We start from the raw sequence: 22,472 nt of genomic DNA, 5'->3' as shown, positions 1-22,472 counted from the left end.
ATATCTGTCTCTATGTGACAATGTTTCGTCTATTACTGAACTCAAGTAATTGTTGTAACGTGAATTTGAACGAGCAACCTTCCGCTTTCGGAGCAAGCAGTTCCGATTATAAATACAGCCACATTGATCACATGAATACAGTGACCTCCGGGTATAACGAGCTCGGATATAACGAGGTACCGCTTATAACGAGATGATTGTTTGGTCCCAAATTATTCTTTATTATTTCCTTTTTAAAAAATTCCGGATATAACGAGACTCCGTATATTACGAGGTAAAAATTTCTGCCCTTTAGTTGTACGCGCTATCGGATAAAACGAGGTACTCGCTGCACGCTTGATTGCTGACGCTGGTTCCAGGTCACTAACGGTATGGTCGTGTAATTTTCAAAATTTGCTCCCAATGCAATCTCTCTCTCTCTCTCTCTCTCTCTCTCTCTCTCTCTCTCTCTCTCTCTCTCTCTCTCTCTCTCTCTCTCTCTCTCTCTCTCTCTCTCTCTCTGTATGCAGTGTCACTGTACCGTCGGATTATTCAGAAGTATTTACCCACTGTATCAATAAATTATTACCTCTTACCCTTAAACAAAACACAAATCTTTGCTAAACGCGTGTTTTTGTCGTTGTATGGAATTATTCTAGAAGTGTTTTGTTAGAAATCTTCTCCAATCTTCACGATTACACGCACCTGCTCTTTGATTTCACCGGGTTACCGTTCTTATCAATGACCACTTGATGACGCAATAACTGCGCCACAAATCAACCTGAAATCGAAGACAAATATCAGAGATCGATGATCGTGCTGATTGCAGGTTGTACAGGTAAGAATACGGGAAACTGACTGTGTCAGGCCCCCTGTATACAGCCCGAATCGCCAGATTGTGGGAAAGGGACCCTCTCCAGTCAGCAGAATTCTGAGTGTTAGAGAAACAAAATAAAAAACACAGACATATTACACAAACAGATGGAAAAGGGGCCGAGTTCTACAGTTACTGGTTTTACGACGTGTACTCAGCATAAACGGGTTATATTACACCGATCTCTGATCTCAATATTTAATAAACGAAACGAATCCAGAGCTGATAAAACTTTAATGTATTCTCCTTGTTTATCTACTAGTTTGCTAGTTTGTTTTTAAATTTAAACTTGATATAAATTACATCGTATATAAGGATTTTCATGCATGTAAACCACTTTGCCTTTAGCTTCATTAAAGGAACTTGGACACGATTTGACATAAAATTTTCAAATTTTATTTTTCCATTTCCAATGTTTATACTGATAAATATAGAAGTTTATAATGCTATGTCAATATTTGAAAGTCAAATATCAAGTTATAAGCAAGAGTTCACAATTCTTTTTTTACATGTGTTGTATTGTTGTAAGTTTCAATCAAATGCATCTTTCTTTTGTTGATAATAGTATTTATGAAGATATTGAATTAGTTTAATTTGTTTTTTGCATGTCATTTTGTCTAAAGAATGGTAATTCTCTACCTTACATTTTTTGTAAACAACTATAAGACTCGAGCTTTGTTTACATAACAACCAATTCTTACCTCTGTATCTCGCTTGTAACTTGACTTTAACATTCAATATTTTGGTCTATCATTTAAAATGCACCAGTTAATCATTTTATACATGAAAATAAAAATAATTTTTTTTATCTTTAATCGTGTCCAAGTCCCTTTTTAAAAAAATTGTTCTGCATTCAACACGTTTGCAAAAGACTTTTCAAGATATTTTCCCAAAATACACATTGTTGAGGCCAATTAAATTGTTAGGAAGCTTCTGACCTTGATTTTTCTTATGACCTTGACCTCACTTTTTTCCTTATTTTGCCATGATCATTATCTCATCTTAAAGATTTTGTTATTAAGACCGCGGAACATTAATTGGCAAGATTGGAAGTATACAGATTACGTAAATTTTACCCGTTACAGTCAAAACATTTTAAAAAGGGCGGGAACAAATTAATGCGGACGTTTGAGAAAACATTGGATTGAAACTACAGTTGTATTTTCAACCAACCCGAGCATTTCTAACTTGCTTTACTATATGCGTAGTCTTAGCTCAAAAGCCAGATAAATCTTGTTGATTTCAATGAGCTATGACCGAGTGGCCAGCAAAGAAATAGACAGGCCTACGTCACAATGCTGTTTGACACAACTACCCAAAGTCCAAGCTCTTGTTAAAATGGTTCTACAAGTTAATTTTTCTGTTCATGCCCCATTACAGAGATTCTCTACCGATAGGCGGGGTATTCATGTGATATTTATGACATATTATTATTCATCCATAGCATTTGAATTTCTGTTTAATTAATTGCTTTATGGTAATAAGAGAACCAAAATGTGAGCCTAAAATTGTGTTTTGGGGTGGTATTTTGAGTCGTTGCCAGGAGTTGCTCCCATGTGTGAACAATGTAGACCCACAATACGTCTTGATATTAATATTCTCAAATTCGTTAGAATTTCATTCTGCACATTTGCTTTATTGTGAGACGAGAACTGGTATTTGACTATTTGCTGTTCAGGGTCAATCAGTGTGAAAGATATAGAAATTAAGAAGATTCATAGTTGATAATTTTCTTTACAAGCCGATGATAGAGATGTAATGTGTCTGTAGAGTAGAGGATCAAAGGAATGTTAACTGTTCCATCCTTTTTGGTTTGTAAGAAAGTCATTATGTAGTATAATTAATTGATATTCAACATACATTCAATATACATGTTTCTTTTATCAATAATAAAAGAGGAATTGAGATAAAAACAATGTCCGTTTAACCGGTTCTCTGTATAGAAATGAAGCTTCCTATGCATGCAATTAATGAAGTTTGGTGATATTTCTGGGCCACAGTTCAGAAATTGAAGCTTGATCAGGATAAAATATCGATGGATATAAATTCTTCTCCGCATCAAATATTTACATTTGCTGTTTTAAAATTAGGCAGTAAGTGATTGCTTTCTCTAAAAATAAAACGGCCCAATAAAGTAGCGACTCCAATAAGCCGATATATTGACGTCTGATCCAGGTCCTCTATCACACGATCCCGTGCTTTACGATAAATACTACAGTCAATATTTGCTGATTTCCTAATAAACAATCAAGACTTCTGTACATTTAATCCGAAAACACGGTAAATACTACATCACCATGGCGCACGTTGCTCTATTTTCTTCAGGAAAGTCATCTAATCGGAACTTGAAAAGGGCCAATCATATTTAAATGCCTCCAATTTTATCGCAGGAAAAGTTTGATATTTTAATAAAAAAAAAAGTGAGGATCGAGCGCACAGATCTTCTCCTACTTTGTGTTGTAATAAAACATTTAAAGAGACTAGGACCCGTCGAGTGACAATTATAAACGACCACCAGTAATTTGTGTTTGAACGTTAAGCGGGGAAGAAGTCAAAGAAATCGTTATTTATGTTAGAGATCAGCCTTCCTCGGCAGTAATCGCTCGCCACCGCTACAGTAAGGAACTATACTTGGCAGTCACGTGCTTCTCTGGGGGATAAGATAAGAAAGGCAAAGAAAGGATTCCAAAAACGGAAAGAATTTATAGCCGCCTGGGTGAGAAGACGAAGGGATAACAGTATTGGATTTTCACGCCGTACCTCACTACTGCCAGCTTGTGTTGGATTCTTCTGCGAAGTTTACCCTGAAAAAAAAAATTACTCAATCGAATGGGGAAGTGATGAGAAATCGATGAAGAGGAATTATGATATTTAAACCGAAGGAAGACTCGGTGTGGCCGTAATAAGAAGGGATTTCTGCTGGAGTTCTTTACTTGGTGGTTATCTGGTCGCCATGCTGGGGACGGCACAGCAGCAGACGATAGCTTACTCCAAGCCCCCACCCCTGCGGCCCGTCAGGGTCCGGAGGGTGAGGAAAGCCAACAAGGAGTCGGCGCCCAAACCAGCGGCCCCCCAGAACAATACGGAGGAGCAGGTGCCCCAGCTGGTCATAGATGTCCCGGCCCAGAGGGAAGAGGTAGGTCGGGGCTGTTAATGTCAAGTAACAAGGTTCATACAATCATATATTATATTTCAAGTAGAAATCCGATGCATTTGAGTGTTTTCTGACGAAGGTTAATCAATACATTATTTATAAGACCGTGGTGTAAGACCAGGACCACTGGATACGTTGTTTATACAAGAAGCAGTGGTACCATTCCTTCGTACAGAGGGCTTTGAGTTTCTGTGGTTGACAGGGATTTTTAATCACTCCATGTGTGAGCTGTCACAGCCGTGTTTGTCTCCGATAAGGACTCTACGGGAACAGTTGTCAAGTTCCAATCATAGGGGATAAGGCTAACTGACCGCTAGGAGGCTGTTTCTGTGACGTATGTTTGATAAGACCGCTATAAGATCTTCCCCAGTGGTCTCTAGCAGTGACAGATGGGTAGTTACGACTTGGAACTCCGGTCTATTCCAAATCCCGGTTTTCTTAGGGCGGCGCTGAGCGCCGAGTTAATGGTGACAGTTGGAGATTGTCCATTCCTGATTTAGATGCCGTCTGGCGGCACTCTAATCTAGAAAATAAAGTTGTGAAACGAGGGACAGAAATATTGATCCAATCGATTTGTTTGAAGTTTTAGTCCCTACCGTCCGGTATAGAAGAGATATATGTGCTAAATCCCACACGTTTAACAGTTTTATGGCTCATAAAAAATCTGTCGTTAAACTCACGTAGCTGTAAAATGTCCCCAATTGAATGTAATTCCAATTTATTAACGATAAAGACCAACTGGTATATATAGTCAATTTATTAACGATTAAGACCAACTGGTATATATAGTCAATTTATTCAAAGAAAAACTTAGTAAAGTAACGAATAATAGAAAGAAGAATATTTTGAGAAATCAATGAATAAGTTCCGTTGGCAATCCTTAGATGCCCTTTTGAGCATTTGGTTAGCAGCCCAGAGAACCGATTTTGCAAAGAATTTCAAAGAACCTCTCTTTTTGTGTACAGGAGACTTTTGTTGTGAATAAAGGAATTTGTTTGGTGTTTTTCGTACCAAAGAATTTCTGTTTTGCTGAATATCTACACATAGTGCATGTGTGATCATTCATAAGTCATCCAAGTAAACAAGATTTCATCGAATCGTGGTCTTTTTTCACTGGGCTCTGCTAATGGATGGGTATTTAACTTTTTAGCAAAGACTATTGATGCGTGGATGAAATTAAAACGGTTACACGTCATTTCATTCCTAAACCTGACATTTTAAAGTTTTACAGAAACTATTTCTAAAATTAATAGGTATTTAAAAATACAGAGACTTTAATTGACTAGCATGAAAGATGTTTGTACACAGCCATACAAGTTCTTGATTTATTTTTACGTACACGAAGAGTTTATGTTTTATTTATGTCCTTCAAACTTTGTGTTCAATTATTCAGTCATTCACTGCACCGGGGTACATAAAAGATGAATTCTGATATACGTTGGTGCGTAGTTTTTCTTTGAATACGGCATAAAACCTTAGATTTACCCTTAGTTCTGAAACACTTGTTTGGATAAATAGGCTCCCACCATTACCCACAAGAATAAATCAGTTAAAAAGAAGAAAACAAATTTTGGCAACTCTTTAATAGAAATTTTTTCTTTAGAAAACTCAAGAAATTTCTTTCATAAATAGCATTCAAACACTTTTATTTTTCTCTCTTTTTTTCTATTAATGTATTAAACAATTAAAACATTGAATTTAACTTCAAGTGAAGAAAAAAAAGGATAGAGAGGGTTTACATAGGCTCTGCCTGTTACCCAATCCATTTGTTAACTCAATAAAATATGTTTAAATTTAATATATGAATTTTAGGAGTAGAGACAGAAGTCACTGACCCCCCCCCCCCCCTCCCCCCCCCCCCCCCCCAAGTCACTACAGTGTACCCTATGACTTTACAGCAGTCAATCCCACCAGTTACCATTTCCTTCCTCCATTATCGATGACATAACAACCGACCATTGATTCTGTCGTATTATTTTTTGAGACATTAATTTAAGACCGAGTCTTTGTAAAATCTGCTGAGTCACCTTGTTATCAATAGCAATGACATGTAGGAGCTCGGGCCATTTAGAGATTCCCATCAAGCAATAACAACTATCAGGTCTTGTGTTGTAAATTTTCAGAGGTTAAATGTACACACGGTTCTTGACATATTCTTACATAAAAGTCGACCACACTTAATTAAAGAACCAAATAGAAACCCGCTAATTATCTATTAACTGCTATCTCTCTAGGGTTAGCTAGAATTATTGTTTCCAAGGAAACGGTGACTTATTGCTTTTACTGATATTCATTTGAATAAAAATGTCGGGTAACTTCCGAACCATTTTCTGTAATCGCCATATAAACATGTCCCCCGCAAAGACGCGAGATTAGGCGGACAAACAGTTCCAAGCCACGCGACTCGAACTAGTTCCGCTCCCCGTATTCCTGGTAGCTCTGAACAAGAGGTTTTACAGTCGGGTATTAAATGTTTTATGAAACATGTTGACACAGCTTTTTGAACTATCCTCCCTTTTTTGATAAGACCTCGATCTTATTGTGATTTTCTTTTTACTAGAGAACCATGGCTCTCAAATTTGATGAGAAAGGATTAAATGTGTTCGGTGCAAAAAGAAGACATATTTTAAGTGCCAAATTTCTTATTTTGATTTTGATTTCGGGCTCTTTGATATAGCTACCGATTAGATTACGTAATACTGTTTGCACATATTTTTACACGAGCTTCAAACGTACGTTTGACGGTTTTTCTTTCCCCATTTAACCGATGTTTGCTTTTGTACATGTCAACAAGTATTGTATTTTTATCACACAAAAAGGAAATTTGATTGAAGGGACTTAAATAGAAATCTGCTCAATTAATTTCCATCTCAATTCCAACCACTTCGCGAACTGGCCTAGTAAACCAAACCACAGCTTTGTTTGTTATACTTTACAGACTACACCATATCATAGCATTTAAACAAAAGGTTTTAAGGTACGTAATTTGAGTGTATTTACGACTCTATACAAAACTTTGCACGTAATGTTCACATTTAAAATTTAAACCATTGTTAAATCATCACTATATTTTTATTACCTATTATCAAGCAATTTTCCTCATTTTTACACGATTATTGTATGTTTAATTTACATAAATTGCACATGTAAATAAACAATTACCTATTGAACATTTGCACGTAAATATTTTTTCCGTGACATTCAGTTAAATCAATAAAGCAGGGGTTAATGACATTTTGGCATGATTATTTGGTCAGATATTGATGCTTACTTAATTAAACAAGCTAATCAAATTTACATTTATGCATGTACATGTATGTACACGGTATGAAAAAAATTAGTTTACGGTGAAAACTGGCGACTAAAGCCAACCACTCTATTATAATACATATTTATTTCTAGCGATACAATATTAGGGCCTTAATTCCATTAATAAATATTAGGGATTAATTGTGCCTTAATTGTCTGACGAACCTATGAAATACCTTAAATATATTATATCTAAATGATTTATACAATTTGTATAAAATACACTTAGAACCATTTTAACCGGCACCCATTTTAACAAGACCTTGGACTTTCGGTTGGACGTATCTATCTATTTCTTGCGTCAACACAAGTTAGCGATGTGACGTAGGTCTGTCTATTCTATTGCAGGCCACTCAGCCATGGCTCTTTAAAATCAACAAGATTTGTCTGGCTTTTGAGCTAGGACTACGAAATAGGTGAATATTTCGCTTGAAACCGCGTCATTTTTGTTTGACATAACTACCCAAAGTCCAAGCTCTTGTTAAAATGGTTCTAACATGAATATCAGTTATAAATATCACTGTGTGATATAAATATCACACAGTGATTGTGTGATATAAATATCACACAGTGATATTTAAAACTGAAGTGCAACATTAAAAAAATATTCTCATTTACCATGTTTATCATTTCAATTTGTAAAAATAAAATTTGAGAGAGGGTTTATGAAGGATTTGCATGTTGCCAGTACTAATGAATTGTCGATAAAATATGATTAAGTCAAACTTTGAAATTTATATAACGTTGTTCAAATTTTCAGACCATTCATTCCGGATATATACTACGATGTGTAATAAATATGAAGTTAAAGGAAATTCCAGAAATCACATTAAAAGCTTAATTTTTTAAAGTGATCCATAATATTTCAGTGAGTCATTATGGATTTTGTAATAAAGTGATTAATTTCCGTTTAAACACGTATCCGATAATTTCAAAACTTCGATATTAAAGTTAAATTATTTAAGAAATATAAAAAAAAAAAAAACACGGGATATGAACTTGGTTGGTCATGTGATCAAATCTTGTGAAACATGTTTTGAAACGGAAATATACGAAATTGTCCATAATTAAAATCTACAAAGCTATAATCATATACAATGTATTTATAAATCAGATATATTGATAAATTTGTCGGTACATTTACCTATTAATCGATGTAATGACATGAATATATTTGCAAAATACGACAATATACCCATGGATTGAATCAATATACGTGTAAATTGACATGGATTTAATTTTGATAAATCTGTACATGACTTTGCTGGCTCGGATTTATCTTAAACACATATGTATTCCCCTTCTCCGTGTATTTGGTTCCCCCTAAGTTGATTTTGCGCAAATATTTGATAAGTGTAATAAAAGAAATGACGTTGTTGATTCTGAAAGGAAGAATTAATCGCCTAATTAAACAGATGAACGCTGGCCGGGGTCCGCGTGGATATTTGTTTATTTTAGCACGAAGTTAAGAAGTATAATAGTGTGAAATCACTAGTAGTTGTGGTTGCCCAAACATAGAGGACTTCGTTAATAATATTGGTACCCTTAACTCTCGAACTTACGTACTCGTGAAATAATGATGTGTTCATTTTCTTAATTACTCTTTCAAACTAGGAAAAAAAATCTCTATCCATAGAATTTGTCCTAACAAGTGTATTCATTCGACATTATTTGTAATCAGCTTTTTGCTTTATTTTTGGGTTTCTCACAATTGTTGTTGTTGTTTTCAGTTGTCTATTTTCGTATACTGTTCTCCCGTAAAACACACAGTTATGTTAGATATTGAAAACTATTCAGCTATAAAGCTTATACATGTAGTAAAAAAGAAAAAAAAAGTACCTAGTTAATATATCGCGTGGGGTAACTTTCTTTTACATTCATTTATTTCAATCTCAACACCATTGCACAATGGTACACAGAGATTATAATGATACAATATGTGGTATTTCTTAATAATTAACAATGCATGCGTAAGCGAGAGAGAGAGAGAGAAAAAAACCCATACAACTCTGACTCGTTAATACAAATGTGAAGTATGGGGGTTCTAACTCGAGGTCCCATCTCACATCTTTGTTCAAACCCAATTTATGATAAATGCCTTTAGAAATGATGAATGCCTAGTTCTTAATTAGTTTTTTAAAAGTATTGTTATACTGTTGGATGATGAGCACTGATCACGCAAATACCCAGTTTCAGAAAAACGAAAAGACGGTTAAGCGGAAGTGAAATCCAGTGATAATAAAGTTTACAAAGCTCATACACAATTATATCTAGAGAGATACCCTGAAAAATACTTTCATGGCGTATAGAATTCGTGAGATAATGAAAATTCTGGAAAGTGGTTGTTTGGGTCGTTACCTGCATTCATTACACTGAGATTTGGCAGGTACAGAATTAAAGCCTGCCTCCAAATACTAGTATGGCTTTAAGTAATAAAACCCAGCATTTTTTTTCTGATATTGAATTCATTGCGATCATTATCATATTACTCACAATTTATTCATTTGAGCATACATATTTTAGGAAAGTTTATTCCGGAGAGAACTAATGACTGCCATAGTCAGTGGACCTACGTAAGACTTAATTAACATTCATGACTCGTCAGAAAGTCATTAAATTCACATCGTTTTAAAAAAAAAATATTTTTAACGGATGTGTTATCTATAAACATGCCTGTCGTTAAGCAATGACAGGTATCGGGTCGACATTTAGATCCTGTTTCTAAACTATTAGTCTTATGAGGGTGGAAGTATTACTCGTAATTCGCGAGAACTTTATTTTTTCCATAAATGTCGCGAGACAAGATAAAGTTTTCCTTTTATATGAACTTTCATATATAAACGTAAAAACTTTCGATCAGTTTTTCTAGAAAGATGTGTATTGAAAATATTTATTTATTTCATAAATGTTTTGACACAAGAATAAGATCTCGCGAAAAACTTATAATTTTAAAACAGATTGTAATTCAAAAAAAAAAAGGAAGAAAATAATGTCATGATGTTATTTATTTACACCCACCCAGTTAATTCAAATTTTAAAATATGACAACAATACCAAATTTCATCTTTCAATGGAATTTATGGAAGTCTAAAATTTTATACACCATTCTTTCCCTCTGGATATATTTTATTGAGTATTTAAAAAAAAACTCCTTATTTTCAAAAAACAGAGAGAGTGGGAATGTGGCTAAGGGCTATAATTCCAATTTCTTGTGTTCAGCAAGCAGAGCTATGCATCAGTAAGACAAAGACATGACATACCAAATCAATGATTTCAGATGATGAGATGAAATCTTTAGTGTATAATAATGTACAGTATAATGTACAGTATAATGTACAGTATAATGTACAGTACAATGTACAGTACAATGTACAGTACAATGTACAGTACAATGTACAGTATAATGTACAGTATAATGTACAGTATAATGTACATGACCCCAAGAGTTTTAGCAATACACGAAGTACCTTTTGTACTTAAAAGCACAAATACATAATTTACTATAGTGTTCCGTTAGTCCTTGGCTCCCCGTGACTTTGTTCATTCAAAGACAAAGTGAGAGAAGATCGACAAACAAGATGACTTGTCTGTTAGTGGTAATCCCTACAAGTCGGGGGGACTGATCCCCCAAGTCAGAGATAATCCCTCTTAATCCTGATCTGTTCATCCAGGTCTCGTCAACGATAGACATATACACGCATTCACCCCAACCAACATAACTTTTATCTACAAGAACAAATTTTACATATTTTGCTATTTACTTTTTTTGGGTTGTCAATCTACTGCGATAACAGAATCCCCTGACAATGGTCCTGTAGGCCTTTATCCTGTATGCATTCACCCCCAAGCAACAGCATTTATGACTACAAAAACAAAATTTAGGTAGGGGTATCTATTTGACCCATTATATTGGGAAGTAACTACAGTTAAAAGGGGCTGTTTTCCAGTAATTATAGAGTAAGCCTTACACATACACTGTATTCTTTGATTTATCAGTATTAAAGGAGGACGCATTGAAAACTTCTGAAAAATACACCTTGTTCCGGGGTGAGCCCTACCACCATGGACCAAGACTTTGCGGGGGTAGGGATAATTAATGCGCACTGTTTGATATCTGTGTTTTATGCTGTCAGATCTATGCGTGTATTGAGTAGTTGTCGGTGGGTAGATAATTGATCTAAATACTCAGTGATCGAAATTCAATGGTGATAAATTTCCAAGATTAAAAAAAATACCACCCTGCTGTTTCACAAATTTCCCCGATTACAAATAAATCAAGAGGATATCATTTCAGGAAAGTCTAGGTTAGTTTGAATGTTATCTGTGAAGAGATTTAAAATCAAAATGGTCCAACTAAACGACCTAGAAATTGTTAATGTTCCTGTTCTTAAACCTGCCGTTGCATCTGCACTATAACTACGTCAATATTATAAAATATATGTATATTAATCAATTTAATTATCTAGAGAAGTCCCATGTTTGTACCAGCAACAGGTTAGGTCTTAACCAGCATTCCTTTGTTTGATCCAGTTTACCTTCCTGTAAACCACAAGCATATCTTTCTGTAAACCATTAATATACCTTCCTCTTACTGTCAGCATAAATTCTGTTACCATCTGCATGCCTTCCTGTTAACTTAACCATCTGAATACTAGTAGTTATCTTCCTGTGAACCATCTGAGTAATTACGTTTCTGTGAACCATCTGAATAATTACCTTCCTGTGAACCATCTGATAAATTTACCTTCCTGTGAACCATCTGAATAATTTACCTTCCTGTGAACCATCTGAATAATTTACCTTCCTGTGAACCATCTGAATAATTTACCTTCATGTGAACCATCTGAATAATTACCTTCATGTGAACCATCTGAATAATTACCTTCCTGTAAACCATCTGAATAATTACCTTCCTGTGAACCATCTGAATAATTACCTTCCTGTGAACCATCTGAATAATTACCTTCCTGTAAACCATCTGAATAATTACCTTCCTGTGAACCATCTGAATAATTACCTTCCTGTAAACCATCTGAATAATTACGTTAAAATTCAGTGATAAGGAACATTTCTTCGTATATATATATCAGAAGCACACCTATATGTTGGAACTGTCAGCATGCATTCCTTTGAACCAGCAGCATTCGTTTGCTTGGAATATTTTTTCTTTGAGCTAGGGGCACCCCTCTTCTTTTACCAACAGCAGTCTGCCTTTTGAACCAGCAATATTCATATAGCCGCCAAGCCGTCATCATCCCTTCGTTGAAAGACGCAACATCCCTTTGTTTTTAACATCAGCATTTTATCATTTAGATAAGCAGCAACTGTAGCAGTATTCTCTCTTTTTGAACCTGCTGACTTCAAGTGTCGTTTTATTATTATTTACTCAATAATCTGCTCTATTTTTAGATTAAATCCGTGACTTAATCCCTGATTAAATCAGATAATAGCCCCTTGTCTTCAGCCCCTGTTTAGCTATTGAGTAGATTATTAAATCTCGTGCTCTGAATGCATGAAGGAGAGGGATTCAATTTCCAATATATAGCATTGGATGGTCTCTGGAACACAATGGCGGTGTTCATATTGGTCGGTCTTGTATGCTGGATATAAAAGCCAGTGTGTTAGGGGTAGTCAGGGACAGGTGGGGAGATATAGGAGTGAGGGACAGTCAGTGTGAGGTACAGGAAAGACCGGTCACAGTGTACCCGGAACTCAATACGGGGACCACAACGAAATCATGGTGGATTACATAGGATATGAGAAATGTCGAGGCAAAATATTCACGCTCTCAGTAAGTGTGTGGGTCCCGGAATTCCAGGGGTTATTTCCTCTTTAATCATGGACTGGAATGTGAGTGTTTTTAGATAGTCAAATTTTAAACTTTTGTCTAAAAAGAGGGTTTGACGTCTCGCTTCCCCCAATAGTCATTATATTTGTTTATTAGAACTTTTTTTCTCGCTTAATTGTATATTTCCATAATCCTTGGTATTACATGGCGTCAGCTGTTTTATTGATTCCTAAGTCAATGGGTTTTACACGATATACCCGAATTTTGTGAAGATGAAGAGCATCTTGATTAGCAATCATGTTGATAATGTAGGTGACCATGCAATTTGAAAACTTAAATAAATAGAGGACAAGTTGTTTTTTTTTTTTATAAAAGATTGCCGTATGTCATGTTCTAAAATTGATCGCGGAATTAGTGAAGATCAAAGGGGGTAGGAATTGATGTCGATATATTTTATTGAACAAGCAGCAAACTGAACAGATATTGACGATGGCTCTGATTGTATTGGTGTTCCGTCGCTCACTTTTTCTGTAATTGCCAACACTTTTTAATTCCCTGTCTTTTTTGACCTGGATGCGCACTGGGAGATCAAACGCTTCTAACAAAGGAACTGTAGCATAACTACTCCTCCCAAACAGTGCAATCTTAATTTGATAATCGAATTAATGTGCGTGTAAGTAAAGGTTTATTTTCCTCGATACCAAAACAATCGGATCTGGTCCTGGCGGATTGTTGATTCTATGACACGACTTCCAGATAATCCGCCCCACTTAACTGGTGGATTAAAACGGTTGGTATTAAAAGCCAACAACGAGATTCATTAAGGAAACCATTTATGTACTTAAAAGTGGGGGCATACTTAGATTTTGTCTATGGCGACGGAAAATTCCTTTTACGCCATTTAATGGAATTATACTATCAGTACATTTAGGCCAAAAGCTCTTATTTTTTCAAAACCGGCACATTAAAATGTCATATCCCTCCATATTCTGTTCCATTTACATTTATATAAAGCTAAAAGCTCAAATAAGAATATGCAACCGTGTATCCATATAAAGTTAGAACCACCGCCGGATCAGGACAGTTCTGGGAACAAAAAGTTGAACCGCGGTCACAAAGTTTCACGGCGCCCATTTCCGTTTTAGGACTTCTGTTACCATTTATAAATCTGACATATTGATACTAGGTAAATGACAGTCTTTTTAGCGGAAAATACACGGGCTTCTATATATAAAGCTCTGTAAACAAACCACGGCCCCAATATACTCGTCGAAAGGGACCCGCGTCCATCAACAAACCTATCATCTTGTTTGCAATACACGAATTGGAACACTATCACCCAAAAGGACCTTGTAAGACCCGCCAATTACAAAAGCTAATAAGTTTATCATCATTCACTGCGGGCCCCTCGGTGTAACGGGATTCATGGGGAGATAGCTTACAAAAGAAGAATGCTTCGCTTGGTCGCCGTTTAATAAGAGGGATAAAGTCATTCTTGAACCAACAATTCTTACCATAGAGCTGTAATTCCGGGGGCTCCACAATGGGATCCTAACGATGCTTTATTGTCAGGGGGTATTTAATAAGCTGAATGCATGAGGAAATGAGACACAGGGAAAATGCATTCAGAGGGTCTTCAAATAAAGTGATTAATTCACCTCCTGGCCACCACTAGCTAGACAGACGTGGATAAATTCACCCACAAATTACTGGCAACCACGGCGAAAGAAGGAAACTTCTCAACAAATGGAGTTCCTTCGATTTCGGTTACCTTGATATCGATTGCTAATTTGATCATGGAAATCCGATAATGGACAAGGTGTTGATAGAATTTTCATGTTTCAAGGATCATATGTCCCAGGTGCGACCCCTCTTTAGAAGGAAAGGCCTGAAGGTCGCTGAATGCAGCCATTGTTTTTCTTGTTGGTAGAGATTATCTCGAAGACTCGTGTCTTGTGGTACCGTTCTTAATGGTGGACATACTTGGGATATGAGGGGATTCCTGTTTATCGTTCGAGTGTTTGCTAGGAAGGATTACTGCTCGCTGAAATCAGATGTCCAAACAGGAGAGAGGCTCTGGTGATTGTTAGAGCCAGAAGTCTCTGCCACAAACACTTCCACTGTTTGATTAATGCTCGTCAAACGTTTGTTAACTTTGTAGCGACAAACTCATTGACATTTCGCACGGTATTGAGAAGTTGTTGTGGTGTTCTTCGATTATTTATATATCTTTCGGTGCTAAAACATAACTATGGCAACTTTACCAAGAACTTCTGGGCAGCTTGGAGCTCTCTCTATGCAGCCCGGCGCTCTCCCAAACAGCGTCAGGAGGAAGAAGACCAAACCTTCCAAACCCAAACAGGAGAAAATAGAGGAGAAACTTGTGGAAGAGGTACGTAAGCGGAGAACGTAAGAAACGTAGGCAGGAACGTTGGATAAGGCCGAAACATTCTGAGGACGATCTTTGACGCTTTATTCATAAACGTAACACAGATACGTTGTTTTAGTACGGTTGCTTTGTTTTACACCTATTTGTACTTCGGCTACTTTTGCGCAACGTCTTCATTTTCCGAAACATTTGACGTTTTATTTTTAAACGTAACACAAAACAAAATTGTCCATAGGTTGTTCTAGTAAGGTTGCTGTGTTTTACAGTTGTTTATGTACATTCTGCTTTGTCTACTTTTGCGCAACTTGTCCTTCTTTGCTTTTGGAACTTTAAATTACTCCCGAACTTTTATAAACAATAACTCACCTCTACGGTGGATATACGTTGATCGTTCTCTCTTTCCCAAATACTCAAGTAGATACATTGCAATATCCTCTCTTAATTCTGAACATATTTGGTGCAATCAAGCTTTAAACGCCTAACTTTAGTCTCGTTACACCATTTGTTAAACTAGGTCCTTGCACTTTTAATTGTGAAGGATAATTGTTTGCTTTTGAATTTAGGTTCAACAGATTAATGTCAAAGAATTGTGTGGAGGAGAGTATTTCATTGTGTGTGGGGACAAATGATTGTTGTTCTGGAATGAACACTATTTCGTTAACGACTGCATTGCATCAACCAAACGACATTACCACCATTTTAGAGTTGGTGGTTTAATAAAATCCCTAGATAAATATTTATAGTATACATAATCCAAGCACTGCACTTAACGTTTGAGAGAATTTTAATTAAACTGAATTGAACGACATTCTGAGATTTAATAACGGAATACTGTCAATGTAAGCGTTGTTTGTTTTGTACTGCCCGTGTTTCTCCCCAACACGTGGTCCGGATTGCAAGGTCTTGATTGTAGGGTAGAAATGAAGTATTTGTATCGACTTTTTACACAATGACAACACTGAGAAATGCAAACCGCTGCCTCCGATTTATTTGCAATCTCTTTTGTATGGAATTGGTTTGTTTTGGCAAAAACTCAAGCAGTAGATGTTCGTCCGATTTGAGACTGATAAATCGTAGATTTCAAGTGTGTTGTAAAACATTTGGCGAGAACTGATTATTCGTACGGAGTTTGGTTTTGATATCTTGTTTGGAAATCGCATAAGAACAAGGTTTAGCCTTGTGACCCTATGCTATTGAATCACCGATATATTTACCTTAATATGAAAGAAAAGCAAAGCATTCAAGTGTTGGTTTGATAGAAAGTTACGTGTTTTATGCAAAGTGGCTCAAAGTTTCCCTGGGTCTGTGCTTATAGAAAGCTTAAAATATTATTTCAATAAAACTCTAGCGTAATTGATAGTTTAGTTCAAATTACAGTGTAAAATCAGTGTCCTTTGTAGAAATTGTTGGTAAGTCCTAAGACCTATGGCCTATTCTAACTCCTACATGTATCAGAAGACTATGACTGTCTACAACATCTGACAATGGTAATTAGTAAAATTGTACGGGAACTAGGAAGGTAAGCAAAGCCACAACCCAAACAAATGGAATGGTCGTGAATGGGAGAACCCCCCCCCCCCCCACCCCCATCCCCAACCGAGAGTAAAGTCAATACTGTGGAATCCCGCAGCAACCTTCGCCGGTCCTTGGTCATTGTTCTACTAACGCCAGTCGAGTGTGGGACTTTAAACTAATTCACAGCTAGCCTCGTTCCTGCATCCAATCATAAATATCAAAGAAATATGGCGTTAGGTCTATTGTTTACAAAGACGAGTTGTTATTAACGGAACAAATCTGGGGTGATTTAGAATGTTTTTAGTGTAATCGGAAGTATATATGTTTGTCGATATGAAATATCTCAACAATGGAGACACTTTTACAAGAAGAGGTAGGACGATTGGTTTTGATTGGCTTTTGACATACTTAAAACAAATATATGTAGTTCATTTTGCAATGAATATAATTTCAGTTGCTTCATACAGTTGGCATAGTCTTTAACAGAGGATAAATATTTCAACTTTCTAGTTGAAAAAGAAATTGAAAAAAATACAAGTTAAATATTTAGATGATTTCGATAGAAAGTTGTTTAATTTTGTTTCCGAGTTCGCAATGTTCGGTGCGCAGTCTCTAATAGATAGGGGTTATCTGTGTGCGGGTTTTATCCCCCATCAAGAAAAAAGAAAAGAAAAAGGAGTAATTTAAGTTTTTCGTATTTATTGTTTAAAGACTTATAAATGTATTATACGTATTTAGAATGTATTGAGTGTGGAGGGGCAAGACAAATTAATCATTGATTTGATTCAATTATTAACTAAGACCTGGTCGTGTCAATAAACTGCTGGACCAATGGACGTACAGTACAGCCAAACTAATATACCATGTACATGGGTAGGCCGTATCTAGAATCAAATTAATACATACCTATACCTGCGTAAGGTGAAGTGCCGGTAAATTACAATATCTGGTCGTTCTCTAGACTCATAAACACCGTCATTTATTTGATGACAGCCCCTCGGATTGGAGTTCAGAGGTTTGATAAATTCTAAAGTATCAACAGGTCCCTTACTTGAACGCTGGCAAACTTGATTTATGGCGGTTTGAGACGTTATAAGTGGCGTGTGCATTTCGTGCAAATTGGAGAGTAATCAATGAGCACACCTATATTAACTGTTTTGTTTTATTAATTGTTTTGTTTTGCCTGTTGTTCTTGCAATGATTAAACTGTTTTCAGGAGTTTGAAGGATACCAATATGCCGTGTGAAGGCCACACTTCTATAGAATGTCTGCTCCAAGCTTGTGTTTAATTGGAGATCAGTGAACAGGACACATGAAGGGCACGGCCCAAACACAGGTTTACTCCCGAGTAATCAGTCCCCACATTCCTCTGGTATTATCCTGCCAATATTCCATGATATAACATCAGTTTGTGCTCGTTCTCTTTAAATTCATAAAGACAGCGGGTATAAAAAGATTAGTCAGGCTCAAAACAATGTCTTAAAGTTAATCACAGGTAATTAAAGTAAGGTAACTTTATATATATATCAAGAAATGTATAAAATGCAATATCATGACATGAGTAAAGTTATGTGTATAATTTACTTTTTTCTGAGCATACTGGTGTATAGTATTACTCATTTATGTCTAAACGATTTGTGTGCCTTTAATTAGCAACCTTTACTCTTATTCGCATTTCATTTTCATTGGGTTTGATTGTTTTTTGTTTTGGTCTCCCAAACTAATTCATTATTACTGCACAGCATAAAAACACAGACGAAACAATTATTATTAATATCTCCCTGTCTTATTCCTGTATGAGATTTCCCAATCATATACCTATATACAGATACCAATATATGTTAGGACTACTAGCTGTTTCTGTTAGTACCATTTAGTTTTTGGTTGCATGGTGAGATGCCCCTGTGGTCGATTGCTCTGGTCGGCTTGACAGTACTAGTATAGAGTTACATTCAATTTGATATATCTCGTGTATGTTCAAGATATATGATAATCTAACCCCAATGAAAAATTACATCGTAAAGTTTGATTTTTGGAGGTTCACGTCGTTTTCTTGAGAAGGTGTGTTCCGTGTTCCAGAGACTCAATCGATCAGTGAAGTTTTAACGTTTAAATGATTTCGACCTTGAGCTTCCGATTCTTTGTGTACAGCTTGTGACGAGGGATATAGACCTTGTTCATACTTCATTTTAATAAAGCCATACAAAAAAACTCATGTGATCTATCGATTCTACTTTAAAAAGGCAAAATCAATGGCGGGATTTATTGTTTGCTCCTGCAGCGCCTTACACCACCATTAAACAAGAAAACACGAACCCCTAACACGTGTTCTGAAGGTTTAGTTCATTTGGAATGCACCACTCACTTTTGACAAGAAACGATTTCAAAAATAACACGTAACAATAAACAAAACCGATACCAGGGTTGATATATCACCTGGACACCAGTAAATTGTTTAAAAGTCATAATCATATGTCAGTGTAAATTAACCATGGTCAGGATCTAATGGAACCAACTTCTTGTTTTACAGAATCAGTCGAAGGCGGTCGCCATGACGCTGACGACTATGCGGGCCGGGTTACAGCGGGCCTACTTAGACGGCCTGGAGTTTATACGCAACAAAATCTCGGACACCGAGACCGAAGTCACCAAAACGAGGCTGTCGTTCTACAGCTGTAACGAGACGGACGAGGACAGTTTCCTACAGTACCTGAAGGAGTGTAATGACCATTTCCTGATGGCGAACAATGAGCTCCGGAGGAAGAACATTAAGCTGGAGGTGATAGACAGTGAGATGAGGATTGTGACTCTGTTAAACCACTTACGTGAGGCCGCGGAATTCGACAAAGGGGAGATCGCGTTCATCACTGGATTCTGGGAGAACATCAAACACACGGTGGAGTCATTTCATTCACTGGTGGATAAGTTCCAGACCAATGTTCTTAATCGTCTCAATCAAAACTGTACCAGCTACAACAATGCTGATATCAGTCTGGAGGTGTCCAACCGTTACACTGAGGAGATATCTGGCTACATCGCCGAGCTAGAGCGGGAACTCACAAACATGCGCCTGTTGATGAAAACTTACGACAGCGGAATTCATCAGGATCTGTTCTCTCAAAACTCAAAGTTTGCGGAAAAAGTGTTAGTCTCGTGTGATCTTAAAGCGTTTCCGATTCTTCGACTTGCTCCGGATTTAGCGGAAAAGATGGAGAATGTTTGTGCTATAGCGAGGAAATGGTTGGACCGTGACGAACAATATATGTACGAAGTAAACAACTACATCAAAGAAACGAGAAATATCGCCAAAAAGAGAGAGGAGGATCTAAAGAACCAGAAAGAGAAACAAAAGAAAATCGAGAAAGCGGTGAAAACGGCAAGCATCCTACTGCACAACAATAAAGAGAAGCTCCAGAAGATCGAGTCCGAGCTAAATTCTCTGGAAGGACAGTTAAATGGATTCAAGCAGGAGAAGAAGTGTAAGCACACAGAGAAAGCCCAGAAATCTAGCATGGCCGACTTTCTATCCATTACAATGACACAGACACGGAAAAATTATAACCTACAAATGAAAAGACAACGTCTAGTGAAACAGGTGCGTGAACTGGAGGAATTTCTGATCGGATTAGAGAGAGAACTTTCAAATGTGGAGGATGAGTTAATGGTGAAATCTCAGGAAAGGATTCTTATAAACGAAAAGGTAGAGACCAGTGTCAAAACGTACGATACGCTCAAAACGGACTTCGAAAAATATTCTGATAATTTAGAGAAACTAGAACAAGAGGTGAATATTCTGTCTGGACAGTTATTGCAGCTGGAAATTATTCAGACTTACAAAACAAGTCCCGAGAACGTGGAACAGATCTTTGATCGTCCTCAGACTGTGAAACTAGCACCGTCGTTAAAAGAAAAGATCAAACGGAAGCGGAAAGGACTTCCGGTGACCGAGAGTTGACGCATGAGCGTCGACATTCCTTGTTTTCCCTTGCTTGTAACGTGTACAATATTGCATGTAGAATACTTTATCGTTTCAGGCATAGTCATACTGCATTTATTAAAAGAGCACCTTGCTTATTATTTATATATGTCACAAAATGGCGAACATAAATTGTTATTGTTAATTCGATGTTGTTGAAACAGTCCTGTGTTCGGTCTACAAAGCCAGAACGGAAGCAGCTGGCCAAAGTTACCCATGTCTGCAAACTAAGCATACCTCATTATGACATTCAGTCTATGTTGCCAAAATACGCAATAAAAGTTACAGAAATGAATTCTGTTTTTTATTATTATTAATTTTTTTTTTAGTTTTTGCACTGTCGTAATTTTAAACAATACAAAATCTTGCGTTAGCGCTGTATTAATTTAATCAAAAGAAAATCACATTTATTTAAAGTACAGTGTTATTGTTTTTCTATAAGATATTTTGTACATGTATCATTAAGTAGTACTCCAACGAAGACTTCAGATAAGTTTTAAATATAGACAGTTTTAAAGTTTCGTGAAAGGTGTTAAATATTAAATCATATTTGTGAAAGATTTTGTCTGTGTCCAAATTCGCGCGTAATTTTCCCGTTGACAACGAGAGCAAAAAATAAAAGATGCAAAAATTTTGTCATATCTGAAGTGTTTTTGTCGTCACCATGCATCCATGCTTATTATGATTTCATTAGACTTTAGGACGACACAGGTTTATCAATTGCAAACTAAGAGATGTTTATAGTTAAATATAGATGTGTGTCCAGTGTTACACCGCTGGATGCTGACGTACATGATTAATGCACAGGCTGATTTTAAGTGGAGAGACATATATATTTGTCTAAGTTAGGTCAACTCATTTATTGACGTCATCGTTCATTATATGTAGAATTTATGTAAAGCGAAGGCGAGTCCCTCCGAGGATACATTTGCCGGAAGAAAATAACACCGAAGTCGTGCAATACAAAAGTATAAAATGTTTATTTCCTCATAAACATGTTTATCAAAGTAACAAAAAGTGTAATAAGAGTTGAACACATAAGGATTAAAAATAATTCTGATGAACTTTTACAGGGTTAAAGTCGGTAGCATCTTAGGAAAAGGAGACAACTCCGTTGCTACTTAAGTCAACAGTTCCAATAACTGGAAGAGTAAAAGGAGCTCAAGACTCAAAAACACTAGAACTTTGCCACAACACCAGCATGCAGGGATTTCTACAGTGTTAAATGTCCTACAACATTTGATCACAATCCATTATAATGCATAAGTGACAGAGATTTACAGTTAACATTGAATACTGTTAAATACAAATAAATCCATATACTAGGTTATTTACTCTATAGATACATGTATAATAAACATTTATTCAATATATTTTGTGAATTATTATCTGTCGCTACGTTTTATGGATCACCGGAAAGTTTCTTAGTGAATGCCAACACTTATAAACAATACATGTGTTAATGGGAAACCAAAAATCTGAAGCCCC

At 36.3% G+C, this 22,472-nt stretch overlaps 1 protein-coding gene across 5 annotated transcripts; it reads left to right on the top strand.

Annotated features, from left to right (window-relative positions):
• The first annotated feature begins 3,269 nt into the window (after window positions 1-3,269).
• LOC105346847 (hyaluronan mediated motility receptor) lies at window positions 3,270-21,279 on the top strand. Of its 5 annotated transcripts, none has more exons than XM_011455580.4 (2): window positions 3,270-3,989; window positions 19,539-21,279. In XM_011455580.4, exons 1-2 carry the CDS (start codon window positions 3,807-3,809, stop codon window positions 20,961-20,963), a joined length of 1,608 nt encoding a protein of 535 aa, XP_011453882.1. In that variant the 5' UTR covers window positions 3,270-3,806; the 3' UTR covers window positions 20,964-21,279. The 5 variants fall into 5 exon arrangements, with proteins under 5 accessions (XP_011453882.1, XP_034300454.2, XP_011453884.1 ...); XM_034444563.2 differs by lacking the exon at window positions 3,270-3,989 and adding an exon at window positions 12,815-13,166; XM_011455582.4 differs by lacking the exon at window positions 3,270-3,989 and adding an exon at window positions 12,817-13,107.
• Window positions 21,280-22,472: the final 1,193 nt, after the last annotated feature.

Source organism: Magallana gigas, chromosome 2 (assembly GCF_963853765.1).
Source record: "Magallana gigas chromosome 2, xbMagGiga1.1, whole genome shotgun sequence".
Taxonomy (NCBI): domain Eukaryota; kingdom Metazoa; phylum Mollusca; class Bivalvia; order Ostreida; family Ostreidae; genus Magallana; species Magallana gigas.
The sequence above is the reverse complement of the archived record's forward strand: the minus strand, read 5'-3'. Positions and strand labels throughout refer to the sequence as shown.